Here is a 22881-nt window from a genome sequence, read left to right as displayed (position 1 = left end):
GTCAATTAAAGCACCTATCTGCTCAAATCATATGTTCCCACCCTCCATGATGGATTCTGCCTTTAAAATATGGGAAAGTAATGGCCTTAGAAATATCAAAGACCTTTTTGTAGATGGGATTTTTGCCTCATTCACACAGCTCCTGAAGCAGTTTAATGTTCCTCGGCAACATTTTTTCCGCTATCTACAAATTTGCCACTTTGTAAAGAGTCGATTTCCTTCATTTCCGGAACTACCTGAGGAAACTTCTTTGGATAAAATTATTAATATAAACGTTCATAAGAGAGGGGCGATTAAAGAAATCTATGCTATATTATTAGATCTTCAATCTCCTTCTCTCTCCATCCTTGAAGCACAGTGGGAGAAACACCTTGGGATGACTATAACAGATGAACTCTGGCAATCTTTTCTCCGGAGGGTGCACTCTTCTTCGATATGTGCCAGGCATGGGCTCCTTCAATTCAAGGACCCTGTGTAACAGATGTAAAGCAGAAACAGGTTCGCTCCTTCATACCTTTTGGACATGCCCTAATCTTCATAACTATTGGGTGTCTATATTTAACACTCTGTCAGAGATGTATAACGTTAAATATGATCCTTCTGCTCTAACGGCTATCTTTGGGGTGATACCTCAAGACATCACTTTGCCAAAATACTATTCGAATTCTATTGCCTTCGCTTCACTTATCGCAAGGCGCCTTATACTTTTAAGATGGAAGCAGGAAGCTCCTCCCACACATGAACAGTGGCTTGCAGAGCTCATGAGGTTTTTACATTTAGAAAAGATGAGATATACACTGGCAGGTTCAACCACCAAATTTCTTAAGGCATGGCAGCCATTCCTGATGTACACGGAAACCTTTAAAATGACCACCTTATCATGACCAGATGCCATATCTCTATATCACTATCATAGTTAACTGTACACTGAATGTCCCTTATACATTTTATTTTTATATTTGTTTGTTGTTGTTTGTTTTTTTGTTGTTTTGTAGGGGTTTCTTTAGTTAGTTAGTTTTCCTTCTCTATTTCTGTTATCTTTTGGGGTATTGTAAATACTGAACAGCAAACTACTGTATATTCAATGTTTTGTTATTAACATGCTGCTGTGACTGAAAATAAAATTTATAAAAAAAATAAAATAAAAAAAAGGAGCATAATAGCTTCTCCTGTAAGCACAGAACATGGGCAAATCTCCTGCAAGAAGTAAAACATGTATGAAAAAGAATCTCTTAAAACATGCTATGTTTTAATTTAATGGAGCTATAAGAATTAACAAGCATATTTGTGTGGAGGAAATCAGATTTGATAAATGTCTCTGTTATGACCTACATAAGGCAGCGGCCTGGTGCCAAGAGGACAAACAGAGGAAACGGATGGAAAAAGTATCGGCTGCAGCATGCACTAAGTGGCCATGAAGTAAGAGGTTCATGTGTGACTGTCTGCTCCAACACATTCCAGGCGAAAAGCAATGCCAAATATGATTGCGTGAGTCAGAAAAGAGTAATGTGAGGAGATGTAGGACAATCCCAACTATGTGCAAACCCCTGTCTTTGTCTTCATTATACAAGCGTGCTTTAGATGTGGCTGTGGTCTCTGTGGGAACATTTTATTTATTGTTGTATGTACCGGAATTGGGTAGAAATTTGCCCCATGTTTGCACTCCTCTTCATATTTTCCTCCTTCACTGCTGCTGTCCATCGATTTGGAGGTGGTGTTCTTCCCCACGCCCATGCTTGTGTCTTCGTCTTCTTTCTCGTTCTCTGTTACTTCTTGGTCTTGCTGTGGTGTGGTTTCAGATGAATCCTTCAGGGTGATTACATCGTCTAGGAGTGCCTCTTCTGCTTAGAAAATGAGACAGATAAGGAGGGATTAATATTTGATTTATTTACCAGGTCAACATTCCTGTGATAAAATCAGGGCACTGCAGGGGCTGATGGGTCAAAATTTCTGGTGGAATATATTAAATTCTCAGACTTTATTTTTTTTAAAATTCTTAGTCTGATTCACAATAATAAAGCAACAGCATAAACACAATTAAATTGAACTGTTCATTAAGGGATCATGAGCCATTGTTCAATACATATTTAACTAGCTAAGATATTGCTTTTTCACTTCAAGATCTGCATTATTGATACCTGGTGTCCTTTGAAGAACCAAGACAAAGTTAAGAAGTTTTGTAAAAGCACAAGAAATAATGATGACATAGTTCTAATTAAGTGAGATCCGCTTATTGGAGCTATATAATCTGTTTACATCCTGATAAGAGAGTTCACAGAAGATTTGGGAAGTGAAAACTATCCAGAGGTCTAGAAATCAGCATGTGCTGCAACACTCTGTAACTGTTCACCTGCAACTTTATGCCACTACTACATTTAGGGATTTTAAAAGAAATTCCAGGTCCAAAGCTACTTTTTAAAAATCCAGAAGATACAAATATTACCCCTTTTGAACTTTGTGGATCTAACAGAAAGTTTATCAGTGTGATTGGTTTTCTGTCTAGTTGACAGAATATTTTTTCCTGCAATTCACTTTGGGTTTTTTTTTTTTGCTTGCTTTTACATTCATATGTGAAAAGTTAACCAGGTGTTGATTATATAATACCTTAATGTTTTGTTAGTCAAACAAAAACAACCCAAGAAACACTGCTCTAGCCATTATACAGATCATTTTTCACTATATTAAGAAAACGGTCATCTTAATCTGCCTTAATCAAAACAGCCTGCACAGATTGTCAATAACCAGATAACTTGTGAACTAACAAGGGATACATGTCAATCAGTAATCCATGCTGCAAAGATCAAGGTCTTTGACAAACAAAAAAAGGCACAAAGAGGAGAGCCCATTAAAAGAAGAATAGTATTTGATAACAACAGGAACAAAGATCACTGTGCGATGATGCAGGAGGCAGAAAGAGAAGGAGTTTTAGCAGGCATGGTGCATAAGACGTACTATTTTTTTAAATCAATGTCATTTCTGTTTCGATCTCTTTTTGTTTATGCCTAAACTGGTTTGCAAATTTAAACGGTGCCTTTTGTGGTCAACTGACACATCCCTAGAGGATAAAATGCTGCGAGTATTTTACATGTGACCTATCAGCCAAAAGCCAGGTGTTCATGTATTCACATGTCCCTGGTGTGGTGCTCTGGCCTGTGTAGAATTTTAATTAATATGCATGAACTGTCTTGTTGTGACAATAACGCACGCAAACATATAGAAATTACATAAATGTCCCAGATGTACACAGATGTAAGCATAGGTTTCCAATGTGATAAACTAGAAACAAACTCCAGATGCATATTTACACGTCTTCATAACTGAACAAAAATAATAATAGTGACATTCATTAGGACAGCTGTATTAATGAACACACGGACAAATTCTCATTGAGTGAAAACTGCTGTATACATCTGATAAATACTCGGATAAATGATTGCCAATGCAGGAAGTGAAGATCTCCACACAGGAAAGAAAATATACCCACCAGCACTTTTTGTAAGTGTGGTTTATGTCACCAGTTGCCATTTTTGTAGTTTGTTACAGCTTTTTAAACTTTAGTGAAGTGATATTGCATGACTGCAGCTGTATTTGTCACTGTTAAGGAGGATAGACATGCTATAATTACTAGAAACCAAAGTTTTTTTTATGGCTTGGTTGATCCCTCTAACTGCACTTTTAAAGAAACCAGTCCTCGCTGACATCTGTAACAAGCTAAGGTATACGTGTCGCTTAATAAAGAATGTTTGACTAGACCTTTGATCCTTTTCCACGGCCTTTATCCCCACTTTCTACACAAAATATGTGTAATAGACTCTTCAGTACCACTTTGGTCTCAAAAATGATGGCTGGAAAGCAAATTTTCATTGAACTTGTACTTTTCCATCTCGTCGCTATCTAGAAGACAGTACTACTGGCATGAGCATCCTGGTGACTGCATTTTGTAGATTTCTAAATCGCTACACTGAAAATCTTAATATATGCAAAATACAAATTTGAGGTTTTCTTTTTCCAAAGACATTTTAATATCAAGTTATCACGTTATTTTTTTTATGTTAAATCATTTCTGATCACTAGATCTTGACTGGAGTATGAACTAAAACAATTATTTTGATGCATTTCCCGTTTGCTCGTTACTGAATGATCTGAAATTTTAACATGTTTTAACAGCTCTGCAGGAGTATCATGGTACGGAAAGATGCAGACACTCATATTGTGATACTGGTCTCAGTTTACTGCAGCCAGATATAGTTTTCCAACCATTTGCTCTACGAAAAACGACATGCTTACATTTTTAATCTTTAAACTGTTATCAAATGTCAGCAGCTGTCGACGTTGCTTGTGAATCCCGTTTTTGTTGCGGCTCATCGTCTGTGTTGGATTTTGTTGCATTTTTCAGTTTTTGACATTTTCAACCTAAAGCCCTCCCAAAATATCCTCTCCCACCCAGTCATATTCCTGCTTGCAGTGTAAGATGTTGGGATAGTTGTAATACCTAGATGACACATCCCATCACTCCTGCCAAGCTGGGCGGTTGGGAGCATCTGTGTGGAAGGAGCAAGAGAAGGGGAAAGGAGGAGGCAGTATAAGAGGACGTGAGGGGAGGGGGGGAAAAAAGAAGAGGGAGGAAGCACAGAGAGAGACACAAAAGGGTCAAGGATAAGGAGGAGGAGGGAGGTGAGACATAAGTTAATTTGACAGATAGCATTTAATCACAAGCAAGAGTTATTAGTGTGACTGATGTGCCGATTGTAATTCAGACTCAGCTGAAACATGGTTTCAGGAAGGCGGCAAGAGCTGTAGAGTATTGCAAGCCTTCTGGCTCTTCAACAAGTGCATGTCTTAAGCACCTTAAATTGGTCTTATGAGAAAAGTGAGGGCCCAGCTGAACTTTAAAGACACTTTAAGCACACTCATATAATTGCATGTAAAAGCCATTTCAAACTAGTCAGACAAGTTTTAAAGAGTTAGGACTAGATTGTAATTTAAATTGTAGAACAAAAATCTCTATCGCCTCTGCTAAATGACTCAAAAAGATCTAAGTCGTACAGAGACAATAAGGCAAGTAATTCTGTCCAGCACACTTCATTGTGTAAGGATAACTTTATGAAAACCTGAATCTTAATGTCCTGGCTGTTATTCTTATAGTTAATAACTGAAAGACAATATCACCAAATGTGGCAGCACTCCTCATTCTTCTTACCATGTTGATTTTCATTTCAGAGTCATCAATTTTTAACCAGGGGCTTAGATTTCATTAATGGTGGGGCATTTGTTATTGTGGAGGCCTTCTACTTAAACACTTGAATCACACTTGAAATTATGGATGGATATCAATTTGTTTCTGATACTGAGGCCATTATCTATTAATTATCATTTTCCTGTGAAAACAAAGAAAGGCTTCCATTGTGAATAAAACAGTTTTATACGAGTCTGAGCACAGATTAGAAACACTACAGGGGAGAAATAAAAATAAATAAATCTTACATATGAGTCAAGTGTTCCCATCAGGAGCTTGAAGTAATTGTTTTGCATCATACAACCATTTGTCACCATTATCAGTTCCTTTTATCACTGCCAATCTTTGAGGCATATGATGATGGATTCGATCATTTGCTTCTTAATTTTTACCTCTACTTTAGCCTGTGACTTAACATGACAGGAAGGCTCAACAATAAACTTCACAAAAGCAATTAATTCAGCTCCTTCAACACTCTTTACCCTGCAGCTCTGCCTTTATTTTTTCTCTTGCTAATTATTACCAAGTTTAAATCTTCACTAGACACTTACACTCAATTATCTATCAACATTTTGTTAGGTAAACCTGTTCAACTGTTTGTTATCAAATATCTAATCCACCAATCACATTACAGCAACTCATTGCATTTAGGCATGTACACATCGTCAAGACGACTTGCTGAAGTTTAAAATGAGCATCACAATGGTGAGTTGCATAAGTGGTTTTGGACGTTGCATGCTTGTTCGTGCCAGACAGGCTGATCTTAATATTTCAGAAACTGACGATCTAATGGGATTTTCCCCACATAATCATACCTAAGGTTTACAGAGATTTTTAAAAAATGGGCTACAATACTCATTGGCTCAAAACAGAACATTTGTCTAATGAAGAGTGTTTTTCCTGTATCAGCATCAGCCTTCCAAGGGGAGACTACTCAAGTAAGCATAATCAATAAGGCAGTGATTCTCATATCTGTGCCATTTTTCCTGCCATTTGATAAGCAAAGTGTTCCATTAAATCATTTTACTAAAAGCTACTAGTGATTTTGTTTGGCTCTGTTTAAAATCTGTGGGCAAGACAAATTTCCTCTATGCAAAATATTAGCTCAGTGTTATCACAGAAATCCCTGCCATAACTACAAAAATAAGAACATCATACTAAACCACTATCCCTTAATATTATCACATGATGAGTTATTAATCTAAGCAATGAATACTACATACAACACAAGAAATGACGGCACTTAATTAAGCTCAGTGCTGCCTAGCCTATGACTCTCTCAGTGCTGTGAACCATCTCTGAGATGTGGAATAGAATAGAAAGTATCCCAGCAGCCTGTCTGCCGGTGATGATCGGAAATCTGTGTCGTTCCCTCATCCCACCCCCACCACAAAAACATGGGGAACTGGAGCGAGAGAGGAGAGAACTGAAACTGAGTATATGCCATTACACAACAAAATCAAAGTCTGCAGTTTTATAATCATGAAATGTCACGTTATGTAAAAGCAAACATAACAGGACAAAAACAGGGAAAGTATTCATGTTTGTAAGAGAGACGATATTAGAGAGATGGGAAAGCAGTGAAGAAAGAGTGAGGCAAGAAGGAACAAAGACAACTGTTGTGGTTATTTTAAATCATCCCAAAATACACAAGCTGCTGGACATTTGAAGGATCTATAACCATGGTAACTCGATCTGCAGATCCACTGCAGGCCTGTGCCCTGTTGTTCGTTTCCACACCAGATGTTTGTGTTGGTGCTTTCATCTCCAATTTATGTGACAGCATGCACATGTGTATGAGGACCATCCCCTCCAGATGTTAGTCTGGGGCTCAAAGTCTAGACGACATTATGCCTGCTGTAGGACTGCCTAGTTCAGTTCAGTCTTTAGTTCAGCAGCAAGCACTAAACTAATGCTTAAACTGCTGCTGTTACAACTACAGTTTATAGAAGTAGCAACCCCTTATCAAGGATTCAGTTTGAAACATCAGAAACAGCCAGTTATCCCTTTTTTTTTTTCTTAAAAATACCAACTGAAAAGCATGACTTCAGAAAAACAAGCAATGATCGCATATTCCCATCTGCATTTTGTTGTCAGAGTCTTGTTACTTAACATCTTGTAACTACTTCAGTAGGTTTTGTTTTTAAAATGCATTACATACTGGAGGAAGCTATCAGAATCAGAGAAAACAAAACCACAGGAGGTCCACAGTAGAAAAAATTTCCACAACTGTAAGACAGCCAGCAGACATAATAAGGACTGTAACTGGAAAACTACTATTCATTGCCCAATGGTATTGGGGAAAAAAACAAATGTGAATAAATGGAATTAATAGAATTAAAAGTCCTGTATTTGAGAATGTGGAAGTTAAATTTAAGAAACTCTTTTTTGCTTTAATCTATAAAAATATGATCTATTAAATGTAAATGCTGTTTGTCTGGTTTTGTAATCTTCCCGCAATGTGAAGCACAAGAACGTCTTTTGTAGTTGTCATGTTATCATGAATCCAAAGTTTCACAATGAAAAATGTACAGTCATGTACGATGCTGCAAAGCTCCACCGTTTCTCAAGCTTAATAAAGAAAAAAAATGTCATTATCATGTCAAACTTAAGCTGCTGTGAAAGTATCTGGTACCAGGGAAAATAAAGCTGCAAAAAATTTTAAAGTGAAGAAAATGAAGTTAAAAGTCTTTCTGACTTGGTAAACGGACTGGTTCTTGTATAGCCCTTTGCTACTCAAGCACCCAGAGCGATTTAGTTTTTAGGTCTTTTACACACTTAAAAACTCATCTCTACTCATCAGAACTGGATACTTACAAGTTCCTTCCATTAAAAAAAAAAAAATCTTTTCATGCTTTATTATTTAAAGTTAGTCATGTATATGAAGATAAAGAACAGGGGACTACTTTCATTTGTATATACAACTGTGCCTCACTTGTCCAGCGGATTAAATTTAAAATGAACATGCATTTGTATCATTTTATAACACAGTAAAGGAAGTGCGTGTCAACTTGAATATTGCCATCTTAAGTTTACCCGTCTCGTCCATGCTTTGCATATGTATGAGACGCATGGAGCAGAGTGTACAAGAGTGAGTACATGGAGACCGTGAGTCTTTAGATGTCATATGTTGCTACAAATCTAGTTCTTATCAACACGTCTGACAAGCGGAGCTTAAATGTATGATTGTAGAGGCTCCATTGTAGCTTTATTATTTTGTTAAACAACAAGAGGTTTTATATTGAAGAAGCTATGATGTAGAACCATCTTAGCTACATTTGTGTGGTTTGCCTAAGTTGCCCTGCAATGTTGAAAAGATCATGGCAGATGGTAGTAGTAGGCAAAAGTATGCAGGAGGAAATAACAATTAAAGTTGGGCAATATGTAAAATTTTTCCAACCGACAATCGTCAGTCCAATAACCGACAATAGTCGATATATTCGCAAATGCGCAGACTTTCTGATGGCCAGAGCAATGTAATCATGCATGGACTGATTTGCGCATTTAGAACACAGAAGAAGTCCAAACAAGGATGAACTAATTGCCAAATTGCACACTGGAGGAGAAGGTGCAGACAGAAATTGACTGTTACTTCAGCGAGGAGGTCGTAGATGGAGAAGATGATACACTGGCTTTGTGGAAAATGCATGAATAACGTTTCCCACTGATGTCACACATGGCACGGAAATATTTGTGTATACCAGCCACAAGCACACCTTCAGAACGCATCTTCAACACTGCTGGTAATATTGTTAATCACCTCCACACAGTGCTAAAACCTGATAAAGTAAATATGCGCATTTTCCTGTCAAAGAATTTATAAAACTTTGTTTGGAGGGGATATTTTACCTTCTTTTGTTTGTTTCAGTATTAATATAGCTACTTTCTGGATAATTCATTCATTCATTCATTCGAGATGCGCCAAATCACACAAAAGACTTAACTTTACGTCTGAGATTTTTTTTTTTTAATGTTCGCTGGAAGAGACATTTTTTTTATTTTTAACTTTTTTGTTGATTGGTCGAGTGTGTAAGATAGATAAACATAGGCTGAACAGAGACTACTGCCATTCTTTCTTTAGGTTATGAGTTTGAGTCAATCATAATTTCTTATTTTAACCTGAAATTTTATAAAAAGATGGATTTAGCTTCCAAGCATTACAGACCAATGCCTGAACACCCAAATAGGTGCCATTTAAAATTCCATGTATAGTACAAATTCTTTTGCTTGAAATGCCTAACCCTAATTGCTACAGTGCATTTCTAAAGCAAAAATGCTCCACCAAAGGTTTGATTACTGGTTTTGTTCACCACATGTTCTAGAGCGTTCACTACTTACAAAATATGCACGCATGTGGTCATGAGGCAATGAGGTGGCAGGCAAAAACTTACATGACAGGGTACACGTGAACAGTTCTGATTTCACTATGAGGGAGGGGGTGAGGACTGCAAAGAGACTGCAAGGACATGTTTACATTGGTTAACTTGCTGCCAGTGGAGCAGAGTTTAGTAGACACAGAGATCCCTCAACAGTAGAGTAACAAGGACAACATGGCTGTAAATACTCCAAAACTGATCAACATAAACGGTGCGTCTAAATAAGCAGGTTTGCCTGATGATCAGAGTTTGATGAGTCACAAAATTGGAAAAAAAAAAAAGACTCAACTGACAACCACAAAAATTAACACATGATGAAAGGTAATTGTTACAAAGTGTTACAAAGGTAAGTGTTACAAAGAGGCCATTTCAGGTTTCGTTTGAAACCCGGACCTGTTTGCTGGTTCAGGAAGCGCAGTGAGCTTACCTGTGTGCTTTTATCTTCTGGTGCGACAGGGGAGCAGCATGGCTCTTCTGCTGTTAACACTCGCCTCATCAGACCTCAAGTTACCCAGAGGCTGCTGGGATACTTCCTGTCATACAGATGACTCACTCTTTTTTCCCCCCACTCTTTTTGTGTGTTGTATGTAGTTTTTTGGGGGGTTTTCTGGTCTAAAATATAATGACTTATTCTTTTTTCCTCTATGCAAGCAGATAGTAACCTCACGGAGAACACCACTATTTCAAGTTGCTGTAAAATTTCAGCTGATGAGGAAGTGAGAAAAAAAGGAAAAAAGTGTTCCTAATTTCCCTGTTCATGAGAATTGTAAGGGAAGTGGGTTAATTTGTATTCACCTGGCTTATCTAAAATTAAGCCATCTCAGAATTAAGATTCTGGGATGACTATTGTTCAGGAGACATCCTGTGTCTAACAGGAATCTGGAGGTAGGCGCTTTGAGGTCTGGCTTCTCATACTGAACTGTAGTGTTTTATCTGGACATGCAGTTTGCTAATCAAGTTCATTAATTATCCTTGGAAATCTATGGTTTCACTAGACTAGTGTGGCTATTGCATGGTCAGTGAAAATAACAATCAATAATAATCATACAGAAAAGCTAGCAAAACATCAGTTGCACAACACTGAAAAATACATCTTGAATGACAAAACCATTAAGCAAAAACATCTTTGCTCAGTGGCTTTGTCACATCATTATGTCGTCCAACAAGTTCAATCAATGGTTTGAATAGCTACAGGAATTCTAAAATGCTGGAATATTTGGTTTTACTTAAACGAAGGTCAAAATAAGCAAATAAATAAATAAATGAATAAGTCTGGGGACAGTTTCCATTCAATCTGATGTCTTTTATCAACTCATTGTTTGCTTTTGCAGATGTGCTGTAGCAGCTAAAATGTGAAGCTTTTGTGACTTTGGGGAGTTAATGCAAATGTCCACCCTCCTTCTCCAAACTATGACTCAGCAAAATTCATCTAAGTCCAGTCTGTTCCAGATTTTCACCAAAACAAATCACATACAGACAGTGGAATCTCTCTTTATAAAATGAAACACTAACTGACTTCACTCAGTTTTAGTGGTCATTTGGTTCAAAGACATGGATTTTAAGAAACAGGGGGAAAAAAACCTATCATTGCTTTGTAAAAGAAGGGAAACCTAGTAAAAATCCACATTTTCTTTCTTCAGTTAAACAGCGGAGTGGAATCCCATGTTGTGCTGCACAAACCTGTTTCTCAGTTAAAAACAAACCAACAAGCAGGACAGACAGTAACATTTAGATCAGGAGATGTTCCCCATTTAATTGCATTTTCATCCTGTTCTCAAAGCATCACCTACACCCACACAGCATGGCACCAGCAGCATATGAACAGATTTGTTACTGTAACAGTACACTTTGCTTATAGGTCATTCCACCTCCTACAGCCTCAGGCATTTTTCCCACCAAGCCCTGCAGCGATTAAAAACTAAATGCATCCCTTGTTGCTTAAAAGGTGATGCAATCCTTTAAGTCTACTTGAGCCAGAGTCTTGCTGGACCTCACAGTAGGACAGCCAGTTTCACCTGCTCATAACAGTGGAGACCAATTACCTTCGTTTGGCCAACTGTACAGTTTCATAATCAGCTTTGAAAAAATAAATAAATAAAAATGCATGACCTGGGTTTTTACAGAAAGTTATCCAATTTCAATAAAAGTGGGTCATCGCAAAGAAAATGTAACTGAAGTTCATTACAACACTTTACAACAACAAAATAGGAGAGAAAAAACTGGCTGTGGCCTGACATTTAAAAATGTGCAAATCTGGGTTATGAATTAGCAGGTGGGTGCAGTCTGCATAGGTTGGATAATGATGCTAGAGGTCAAACTCATTTTCATTGTCTGCAAAATGTATAAATATTGGAGAAAAAAAATTTCAGCTGTATGTAAAGACACAGCACCAAACCCAAAGAACGCTTACAATCATTCTGTAATCAAATATAAACACAAATTGTCACAGGGCTGCTTTTGTACAACATGAACTTTTTCACAATTTGTATAATTCGTGGAGGATGTCAATAGGGCTGCCACAAATGATTATTTTGATAGTCGACTAGTCACCGATTATTTTTGCGATTAGTCGACTAATCAGATCATGCATCCATTGGACGTAAAACGTACAGCTTATTGCACCAGCATGCATCTGCTCTTATATAACTAGCATTAGCTTATAGCTTTAAGTGTTTAAGGTATGCGCTAACTAAAAATAAAGACAAGATGATAGTTTATTAAAGTTTAATGAAATTTGCAGATTGTTTCGTTGGAGTTTAATAAACTCGGCCATCTGCTCCTTGCTATCTAAAATATAACAGGACACACCAGAGTATATTCTCGAGTATCTCACACTTCTGATAATCAGTTGTCTGCTTGACGTTTATTCAGCTGTGTAAAAACTATAACTTTAATCTCAGCCAAACCGATTTACTCAGGAACAAATAAAATACTGAAAAAACCCCCAAACAATAACATTTTTAAGTTATCTAAGTGACTTATATATCATGTTTAACCTGAGTAGCGAAAGACGGCGGTGGGTTTGAAAATGATTTGCCAGGAGTCTCTAGTGAGCCTTGAACCCATCCTAGCTATCAAGCGGGTGGGTAACAGTCGTCTCCGAAAACATCGAAGCACTTTTGAAAATATGCTGTCTTGATAAACTGAGCAGATATTTGAGGTTTACACAGCTACATTCTCGCCTGAAAATATGTTAAACGTTTATTTTTTGACCCAGAAAGTATAATAAGAGTAATATTAAAACTAACGAGCTGCCGCCATTGTTGGAAACTGAGCTATGAATTCTGGGACACAACTTCTTCTTCGGGGTTTAACAGCAGCTGGCATCCTTGTACATGCAGTGCTGCTATCTTCTGTTTCAGTACGTTATTACACTCTTAAATCCTACTACTTATTCCTGCTTCTTTTGGGATCTTACAAAGCTTCAAACGACGCGTCGACTATTAAAGTAGTCGTTGACGATTTTGATAGTCGACGTAATCGTGACTAGTCGACTAATCGTGGCAGCCCTAGATGTCAACTCAATTGACGGGCACAGAGTGCTTTTAATCTTTTGAAATATATATATATTTTTTATGCTCCATGTGAGAGTAGTACTCTTCCTGCAAAAGGGAACCCTCTGAGTGATGCAAGTGCACAGCCATCTGTATCGTCTACATCTAAGCACACTGTTGACACATCAGCAGCCGGCATATTTTTAAATTTCCGTGTGAACATCAGCTGTGAAAGCAACGGTTGGAGCTAAAAATAGAACCACACCAAAAAAAAGTGCAAAAAAGTATATGCTCAGGGAAACAAATAAGGGAAAATGTATCCACAAACAAGCATCAACTTATTAAAAGTTGTGCTGTTGAAATTTTGACTGAGAGCAATTAACTAACCCTCTGATTTTCTCTAGTCTTATTGCCATAAGCAAATGAAGCAACTGAAATACAATCATGAGAAAGGCAAAACTCAAACTGTGTGTTGAAATCTGCACCGATGCAACGCTGCTGTTCTGAGCATTTTGACAGCTTCCAGACATGAAGCGTTATGACGACATTACTTTTACTCTATTAGACATTTGTGTGAAATGTTGTCAAAATTTATGCTGCTTGAGTTTGAGTTAAAATTTGTTATAGCATTTACAAGAATGATGATCATCTAATCCACCTAATCTCAGGTCTTCAACAACCTATTTCATTAGAGTTTAAACATAATCTGTCTACAATTTCACCATTAAGACTAAAACCATCAGAGCTGTAACATGTCACTAAACCTTTTAGTGGTCCCCCACACTCGTTTCAGAACTCGAGGGGGCCGATCTTTCCAAGCTGTTGCACCCAGACTGTGGAATGCACTTCCTCAATTTCTACAGCGTCTGGACTCGGTGGAGACCTTCAAAAAGCAGCTAAGTACATTTCTGTTTTAAAAAGCTTTTAATTAGGCCAGGGTTTTTATTATGTATTTATGACTGTATTGTGTTTTATTACCTTTCTTGTGAAGCACTTTGTGACATATGTCTGTGAAAAGCGCTAAATAAGTTGTACAGTTTCATAATCATCAGTTCCTCCTAAAAATGACAGACTTACAAACGGTGATGCATTTTCTGTTACACCCCTAACCACTTCTTAGGAATTACTAATCACTTTGGTAAGTGTAACCTTTTAATATTAACAGAAATTTAAAAACACACCCAGCACACAGACACACTTTGCAGAGGAAGTTTTGCATGCCACGTGATGCGTGGTGGTGTAACATGGGAGGACACGTAACACATGCGCTCAGAGGGATAAAGAGATGCTTTATTGGAAGGGAGATATGAAGACCATGAGTCTCCTCGCAGACAGGGATGCTAGCAGAGTGTCCCTGTCTGTGAGACGGGGATAAAAGAGCCTTACATTGAACAATTAAGGTAACCAGAAAAATGCTTAACCAGATTTCATTGAACAGACTCTTCTAAAAACCAAGTCAATAGGATTCATTAAATTATTTTGATTATTATTTACTTATTTTAGCCAATTTAAGGCAGAACATTGGGTATTTAACAACATACGGGTTCTATGACATCAAATTAAATATAATATTGGGTCATGACGTGACCTGGTGGAAAGTTTGAACTCAGATGGACCACTCTCATTAAGCAAGCAGACAGTAAATCAGAGGTCCTCTTTAGTATGGCGGTAGCAGTCCATTCATCATTTGTCATGCTGCTCATTAAATTTTTATGAAACTTACAAATGACGTGGGTTATCGCTCTGTTCCAATAGTTACAAAACTGGTCAGCCTGAGGAAATGTCACATGATTTAACACAAGTGTGACAAAAACTGGATGAACTGTGGATAAATCTATATTATCTGGATATTATCTTGAAATTTATTCAATGATATTTCTAATAGCACTTTGTTTTGGAGCTGAGGCTAAATGCTCCATAAAATGTCAGAAAACAGTTTGTTATGAATATAAAAGTAATTTGCTTTGCTGGGCCTGCACAAAATCCATTATACTAAGAGAAAACAGCCATCTTATAGATCATAGGTGTCAAACTCTGGCCCGCGGGCCAAATTTGCCCCACAGCCTAATTACATTTGGCCCGCGAAGCCATACCAAATTACTATTAGAGCTGGCCTACTGGTATTATACAGCTAATATATATATTGTTTAGTATTAAGCTTTGCTTGTTCCATATTCAGTTTTTCAGCCAAACTTGTTTGAGTCCATAAGAAAAGATTCATTCTTATATCTGGAGGAAGATTTTTTTTTTTCAATAAATATTAATGTTAGCCCGCGACTTTGTTCCAGTTTTGAATTTTGGCCCACTGTGTATTTGAGTTTGACACCCCTGTTGTAGATAAACTAGTTGAATGTTGCTTCAGCTGTACTAACAGATAATCATAAAGATTCTGTCCATAAAAATTGTGAACCGAAAGGCTGACAGAGTGACTGCAGAAGGTTACCACTTTGGTGTCCTCAGACTCATCTCTTATTGGTTCAGATGATATGGCTAAATTGGCTTTATCAGGTGGAGACCTCCAGCTCACACTAGAGTGGCCTGCAGACGATTGTGAAGTAGCAGGAATAAGAATTCCTACCCACCTCTGAGTCTGATGCCATGCTTCTCAGTGGGAAATGGATGAAGTGCCAACCTTGTGTCAAAGACCAGTTGTTTTCCAAATGGAAGACTTAGAGAATCTCAGGGTCTTGTTCATGATAAATGCTGACAGATGAATTGAGGTTGCATCTGCAGTGATGCCACACCGGTGTGTTGTGATAAAGAGAGTTGCCCATAAAAGCGAAGCTGTCGAGTTACCAGTCATTCTATGTCCCTAAGTTAATCCATTTTTACCAGCTTTGGGTAAAGAATGAGATCACAGGTACAAGCAGCACCCTTTCTCCAAAGGGTGATTGGCCTCTCTCTCAGAGATAGGGTGAGGAGTTTAGTCATTCTGGCGAGGCTCAGTAGTGCCGCTACTCCTCCTCTTATATGCTGAAACCTGGCCCCAGATATGCGATACAAAAAAAGGATGGATAATGGGGAACAATGAATTCTGAAAAAATTTATTTAAAAAAAAAAAATCCCTCATCAAGGTAAGCACTCAAACTACATATCTCTACCAAGGCCAAACTTCCTCCATATCATGTAGGAACTGAGTGCCTCAATTCATAAGTATATGCGGATCCACAGATATTCTCCTGAGATTACCAGGATGATGTCTCACAATATTTCTTATTCCAATTTTATGTACATTTGTGAAGATATGAAGCAAATTGCCCAAGTTCTAAACAAGAAGTACTTACTAATTTTTTCCTGTTCTGATTTGACCTCAGGTTATAGGCACTTCTCAGACCTCAAATAGTGTTTTATACTGTCTAGGTAAGGACAGAGACAAATATCAATCCCTATACAGAATCCTACATGAAGGAAAAACAAAAAATCTTAGAACCAGATTGACTTCAAGGGTTAGTGATGTTTATTTTAAATCACTTCCCAGTCTGACCAAGCCCCAACTCTAGCAAAATCTTCACGCAAAGTGGTATATAACATTGAGTCATCCTGCTAAAAACAGACAAACCAACTAATTGCATAATCTCATTTGTGAAGGTAATTTAACACATGAGGGTGTCCTCAGGTGGGGTGCAAGTATTATAAAAATTTTACAGTATTAGCATCATTTGAAGTACAATGTATGCACAATAAGGTTGGTTTTAAGGGATCAGTATGGATCTGAAAGGACCTCTACAAACATAATCTGAGGCTGTGGATCAGGTTTCAAGTTCTAAAATGTTTATGTAAACAATTTTACATAAATTCACTCAGATCAGTCATTTTAATATTTAGGATATATTATAAAGGAATTGGTCTTCACTACACGAACACTAGCATCTAAGGAAAAACAACTTATACACAATCACCAATAAATCAATAAATGGCTTCAGTGGGCACTTCCATCCACACATCCCTCCTCCCCCTTAGAGAAAAATCTTTTTTGGGGGGGGGATGGGGGATCCATAGAATCCTCATTTTAATTTTACAACTCATTACATCAAGCCAGATGTGACCCAGACGAAAAGAAGGGTAAAACAGTGCAAATAATCATAATCAACAGCTGTAAGGGTAGGCAGACATACACAAACAAATTCCTCTGTGAGGGAAATTTATGGACATTGCAATTTCAAAACAATCCTAAGACAAAACAACAGCTCAGAAACAATGCTCCACTAATGCTAAACATAATGAATTATTCACATAAGAGGTAATACAGCAGGGTATGTTTTTCAGTATTTGTTACGCAACAGTCATATGGGCTGCCATGCTGGTTTTACCCATTTAATCCACATCTTACTCAATTATATCAAACAAACAAACAGGAATTTAGACGGCTGCATGTGTAGCTGTCAACTTTATAAAACAGGTTCCTTTTATTTCTTTTTCTAGCAGAAAATCAATGTTATAAAGCTATAAATAAAACAGAAGTCAACACCACACAAGCAGACACATTTACACAGTACAGTAGGAAGGCACAGCATGACCCAGCACTACAGTGTAATCTTAGTCACATGCTGCCTACACCAAACAGGGCCAGAATCTGCGACCCAGTTTGCCTCTATGAGTCTTGTCCTGGCCCCGACATTCTGTTAGGTGAGCCACTGCTCTTTTCAGTGTGACCAAGATGAAATGGTTTAACGGATTAAAAGGAAACAATGTCCAGGATGACTGCAGTTTAGTGTACAACCTTAACCGAACTGGAAATAAACCACACTGAAGTCAGAGAAGTACCTTATTTTACAGTAGCATCGAATAAATACACAGAATGTTTTTAGCATGAACAGGTTGTTCATGGACAGCTAGTTATTATTTTTTAAACATAACTGACAGATGAGAGAGGGGTGCCTCTTTGTGGGAACACTGGCAGGAAAATTTCATCGCTTCATCCACTGCTCTAAAATAATCTTTTCCATCAATTTCCATCTTTCTTTGTTTTCCTTTTGCTGTTGACAGGACTGGTTCTTAGCCATTTTCCTCCTCCTCAGCACTTTGTAGCATCTTTGCTTTCCTTTGTTTCCTTGACGTGATTGTGACCCACCACAATTAAATCTCAACCACTGACCTTTGCTCTTGCCAAACAACCAGAATTACCACTTTCCTCAGTTTGGCCTATCAGTCAGGCATTCCATCTTTAAGGTTTTTTGAGGATAACGGATGACAGAGCTTCAAAGGGAACACCTGGTCCCAACAGCCTGTCACATTTCTTTCTATTTCAAGTGCTCCACTTTCATTTGGTCCCCAATATGAATAAGTGTGACTGGCTAAACAGCTTACAGAAAAATCTGTGGTTACAAATGGCTTTTCATCTGTATCTTCCCCTTTCTTTCAGACAGTCACTGCTGCACTCACTGAGCTCCCCCCCTCTACATCACAGCACCTATGGATCAATAGCTCATACATCTGCCCCAAGGTTTATTAACTGCCATCTGTTACATCTGAAAGACTGAAAACATTATTAGGGCTGGGCCATATCATACTATACCAATGCATGAGTTAAAATGACCTAATACGCAAATAAACAAGACAAGCCCAAACACTTAGAGCAAGAGCTATGTCAATAGTATTGAAGTAGATTGCCTGTTTACAAGAGGTCAGACCGCCAACAAAGCACAATTCTTTGGCTGTTTCACCTCTTGAGGGGGAGAAAAATAAAACAAATCATATAGAAAACCAAAAACAAGGAGATATTAGCAACTGGTGATGTGTGACCCAAAAGTAAACGAACCAATGCCACATCACTGGAGCACTTGCTAGGTGCACTGAATATGACAGGAACAAACATTGCATGGAAATTACGGATGTAGTTAAATGGTGGAAAAGCAGGGCTTTAAACAGCTAGTCAAAACATCCCAGACTTAAGCTGCATCCTCGTATATAATGCTGTGTCACTACAGTTGCACTGTAATAATGCTGGTGTTGGCACTCTGATAAAGCCAGACTTCAGTTTAGGTAGTCTGTCATCGATGACTGTAGATTACTGGGAAAGGATGGAAAACACCCATCATTCTGTGTTGCAAACACCAATAAAACTTAGTATTTTTTCTATATTGTCATAAATATCATTATAGTAAATTTCCTTAAAACCCCTATTATCTATGAAGAAAATGGCTGATTTTAATCTACTATCTGGATAACATTCCTAAGAAAAATCCTTTAAATATTCTTTAGCTCTATTTGCACTTCTCAGTTTTTCCATAATTTAAGTTCAACAACTACTTAATTACACTTGGGTTTATTTTGGGCATTACATACATGTCTATTAACCCAGGACATCCCTCCTTGTGTATGCATCCTTTTCTTTTGCATGTAGTGGGTCAGAAAAATCTTGAGCTCGAAAGCAGGTCACCTCCATGTCAATGCATACTACCTGTGAATATTCATCACCAAGAAAACCAGCTACACGAAATTAAATAAAAGAAAATCTAAAAACTAAACTAAACACAGCTGAAGAGAAAAAAAATGTCACAAATCTTGTCCACTCAAGTGCTGTGAAAACTACAGGTTAAATGACACAGGATAATACTTTGCATGTAAGGGTGGTGCAGGGTGTGTACTACAAGCACTAACAGACTGCAGTAAGAATTTTCGAAAACACAATTTTAGAAGGGGAAATGAGGCTAGAGGAACTGTTTATTTGTGACGGGACACAAATGTGCTACTGGCCATTTGGTCAGGCAAAAGTATTTATTTAAAGCTTACAGAAAACCAGCTATGTTACACCACGGTATTTATTTGGTAAATGGAAAAAATACACTAAATCTCCTGCTTAAAACAGAAGTTGCGTTGTGTGTTTTGTGGAAGAAATTTATATCAAATCAGTCCACAACCCCATCAATGCTGGCATTATAACTAATGTTTGAAAGAATAAAACGGCCAAATCTCAGTCACATTACAGATTAAAATATCTCATGGATTGCATTACTGTGACACTTCTCATGACAATTGTGACTGATCTGAGGACCCTGATGATGACAACCACAAGTTGAAAGCATTACTTTCACGTATCAAAGGTCCCTGCTCTGAGAATGGCAGTTTCATTTGAAATTTAAACTACTCAGAGAGGAAAATAAAGCAGTCGAGTTGCTACCTGGAATCTGGGTGTTGATACAAAGTAAATTTTATAATGCATTTCTCATGCAATCGTAAATAGCCATGTCACCTCCAAGCACTGCCCATTTGGCTTTTGGGTTGGGGTTTTTTGGGCCATTTATTGGTCATGTGATAGATGCACATGTACTGTGAGCATACACCCACCTGCCTAGCCACGTTTCTAGGACACTGCCATCATCAATTGCCAGTAAATCCTAAAAGCCAAATGTGCATTAGTGTAGCAGTTAGTGCTGCTTGATTCATTAAGGGTTTTTATTCATGCATACTTAGCCTATCTGTATTATGTTTTGTGTGTTGTAAGAGTCACAATAAAGCCCTCATTATCTAGAAACCTTGATACATCTGCCCTAAACCTCATACTGATAAGTAACGGTGTTAAAAAAAAAAATGAGCTAAAGAGGAGAAAGGTGACTAGTACTGGAACCCTAAGAAAAGCCTGGCTATCTGGGCCTTTATTTTCACGGTCACACTTTCAGCATCAGCATCGCCACGGTCGAGGCGGCCCACGAAGTCCTCTGAGGAGAGAGAGAGGGGGGAGCTCACACACCTCTAACCGCTAGCGGTTATCTTCTGCCAACTCCAGCCCCCAAACTGAGACGGCGTACAGAGTGGGAAACCAAAGCAGGGGTGCCCAACACTGACAAGGCACTGGAATTAAAAATAACGTGGCACGTTTTGCACTCACCTACCTGATAAAAGAGTAGACAGAGTCCACTTCCCTTCTCGGCTAACGCTGGCTTGTCCCCGTGGCTTGTGTTGTTGAAGCTGTGCGAGGCGGGAGGCACGCGCAGGCGACAGTTGAAGGCGGAAAGTGGCTCACACGCGCGCAGCGGACGGTGGCGAAGAGATTGGGAGACTGTCCTTAAGCCCAGTTCTTCCTAGACGACCTGCTTCCCCTCGGTTTCGAAACAGCTGCGCGTGGACGGATTTCGCCTTTCATAAAGCCACGGGAATGACGCTCATCAGGACGCATGCCCACATCGCCCGTGACGTCGGGTGGCTATGTAAGCTTTCGCCCCACCTTAACCAATCAGAAGCGACTTAGAACGTGACGCAGCCCAGACTCCCTCCCTTCAAGGACAGGTTCTGTAATTATAACCCCGCTTGTATAACCTGGATGTAAGTTTTCTGCAGCCTCCTAAACAATTAAAACGAGCTTTTTGGGCTCTGGGCTTGTATTGTGTATTTAGGGTCTGTGGAGAACATCCTCACACAGAACATCACATCCTTGGGAACAGCTGTGTTAAGGACCAAAACGCTCTTCAGAGAGGGATCCGTCCAGCAGAACACTGCTACAGGATTGCTCTCCCTCCACTTCAGGACACCTACACCAGGAGATGCCGGACTAGAGCAGCGCAGTTACTGAAGGACCCGTCCCATCCTGGCAACAAACTGTTCCAACTTCTGACATCATCCGGGCTAGGACAGAGAGACTCAAGAGGAGCTTGTATCCCCAAGCCTTCCGGGCCCTAAACCATAACCCCCCCCCCCCACACACACACACACACACACACACACACCACCCTCTCACACAGCATCCATAAGTGACTGAGACAGGACTCTCTTCTAGACACCCACCGGCACAATGTACATTTCAAATTCTTTTTTTAATTTTAAATATGTTCATATTGTAGGAGTGGTGCAGTGAGCTCAAGGGGGCGGTACTGGGGGGCAGGTGAGCCACAGGTGGTGGCAATTGTGTGATGACAGTGTCTTCTTTCTGTTTGTTTCTGTTTGAAACATTGTGTGTATCGCATACTTCACATTCAGATTGTCTGTTCTTATTTAATTCACTTAATGTACAGAATTCTCCTGCTTGCTGCATACAATGCTACTACTGCACATTCACCTAATGTATATTATATATAATATTCTTCTTCTCTTCACAAGTCGAGGAGCGTGTCATGTGACATTTCACTGCGTGTTGTACTTGTATAACTATGCATGTGACGAATAAAGAATCTTGAATCTTGAACTCATCATGAGAGCCCTGCTTTTGCCATTGTGTATGCTTCTGTTAATAATGTGTGCATTTTAATTCAATAAAGCATAAAATAAGCACAAAATAACTGAAAAATAATAAAAGATTTCAGCTCAGATCCCTACTGTTGCACCTGGTATTTCACTTTATGTTTTACAACTGTTAAATATGTCTAATTACTGACTTCAATCCCAGCTTTGGCCCTTAACCAATTCCTAAGAAAATCGATGCGTGCTTTTTAGCCTTTCATGTCACACATTACAGTGATGTTGTGCAACCTGTTCACCCAAAGCCTGAATGTTCAATCAATAAATATGCTGCTAAATTAAATATGTTCATGTCATTGTCTTCCCTTTTGTGTTAACTTGATCTACTCTGCACGTTAATAAGCACCACTTAAAATAATAATTTTACTGTATTCAATTCTACTGTTTAAGTGGGTGGGCTTGACATCATCAGGTTAGTGGTCACTCTGAGGGATCGTATCAAAGTATCAGTGTGACCCTTTTCAGGCTGAGGAACGCATTATGCATGCAGTAATAGACAGTATGATCAGGAAAGACTGGAAGAATAGCCGTAATTGCATAAACTGGGTCACACAACAGGACAATGCTCCAAAGCCAGGATGTAACACTAAATACAGAGGAATAG

At 38.6% G+C, this 22881-nt stretch overlaps 1 protein-coding gene across 7 annotated transcripts in view; it reads right to left on the bottom strand.

Annotated features, from left to right (window-relative positions):
* slc23a2 (solute carrier family 23 member 2) overlaps positions 1 to 21227 on the bottom strand; it is a 39745-nt gene extending 18518 nt beyond the window's left edge. The window contains exons 1-3 of one of the 7 annotated variants that reach the window (XM_087849248.1): positions 20935 to 21227; positions 4493 to 4541; positions 1630 to 1844 (exon numbers count right to left, since the gene is read on the bottom strand). In XM_087849248.1, the coding sequence (XP_087705374.1) occupies positions 1630 to 1844; positions 4493 to 4541 (264 nt within the window). In that variant the 5' untranslated portion in view covers positions 20935 to 21227. Of the gene's footprint in view, positions 1 to 1629; positions 1845 to 4492; positions 4542 to 10039; positions 10059 to 20934 lie in introns of those variants that run through there. The other 6 variants (XM_006789922.2, XM_087849249.1, XM_087849252.1 and 3 more) reach the window with 6 other exon arrangements.
* Between the last annotated feature and the right edge of the window lie 1654 nt (positions 21228 to 22881).

Source organism: Neolamprologus brichardi, chromosome 12 (assembly GCF_056152115.1).
Source record: "Neolamprologus brichardi isolate AB-2024 chromosome 12, ASM5615211v1, whole genome shotgun sequence".
In the NCBI taxonomy this organism is placed as follows: domain Eukaryota; kingdom Metazoa; phylum Chordata; class Actinopteri; order Cichliformes; family Cichlidae; genus Neolamprologus; species Neolamprologus brichardi.
Note: the sequence above shows the minus strand (reverse complement) of the source record. Positions and strands in the feature narration are given on the sequence as shown.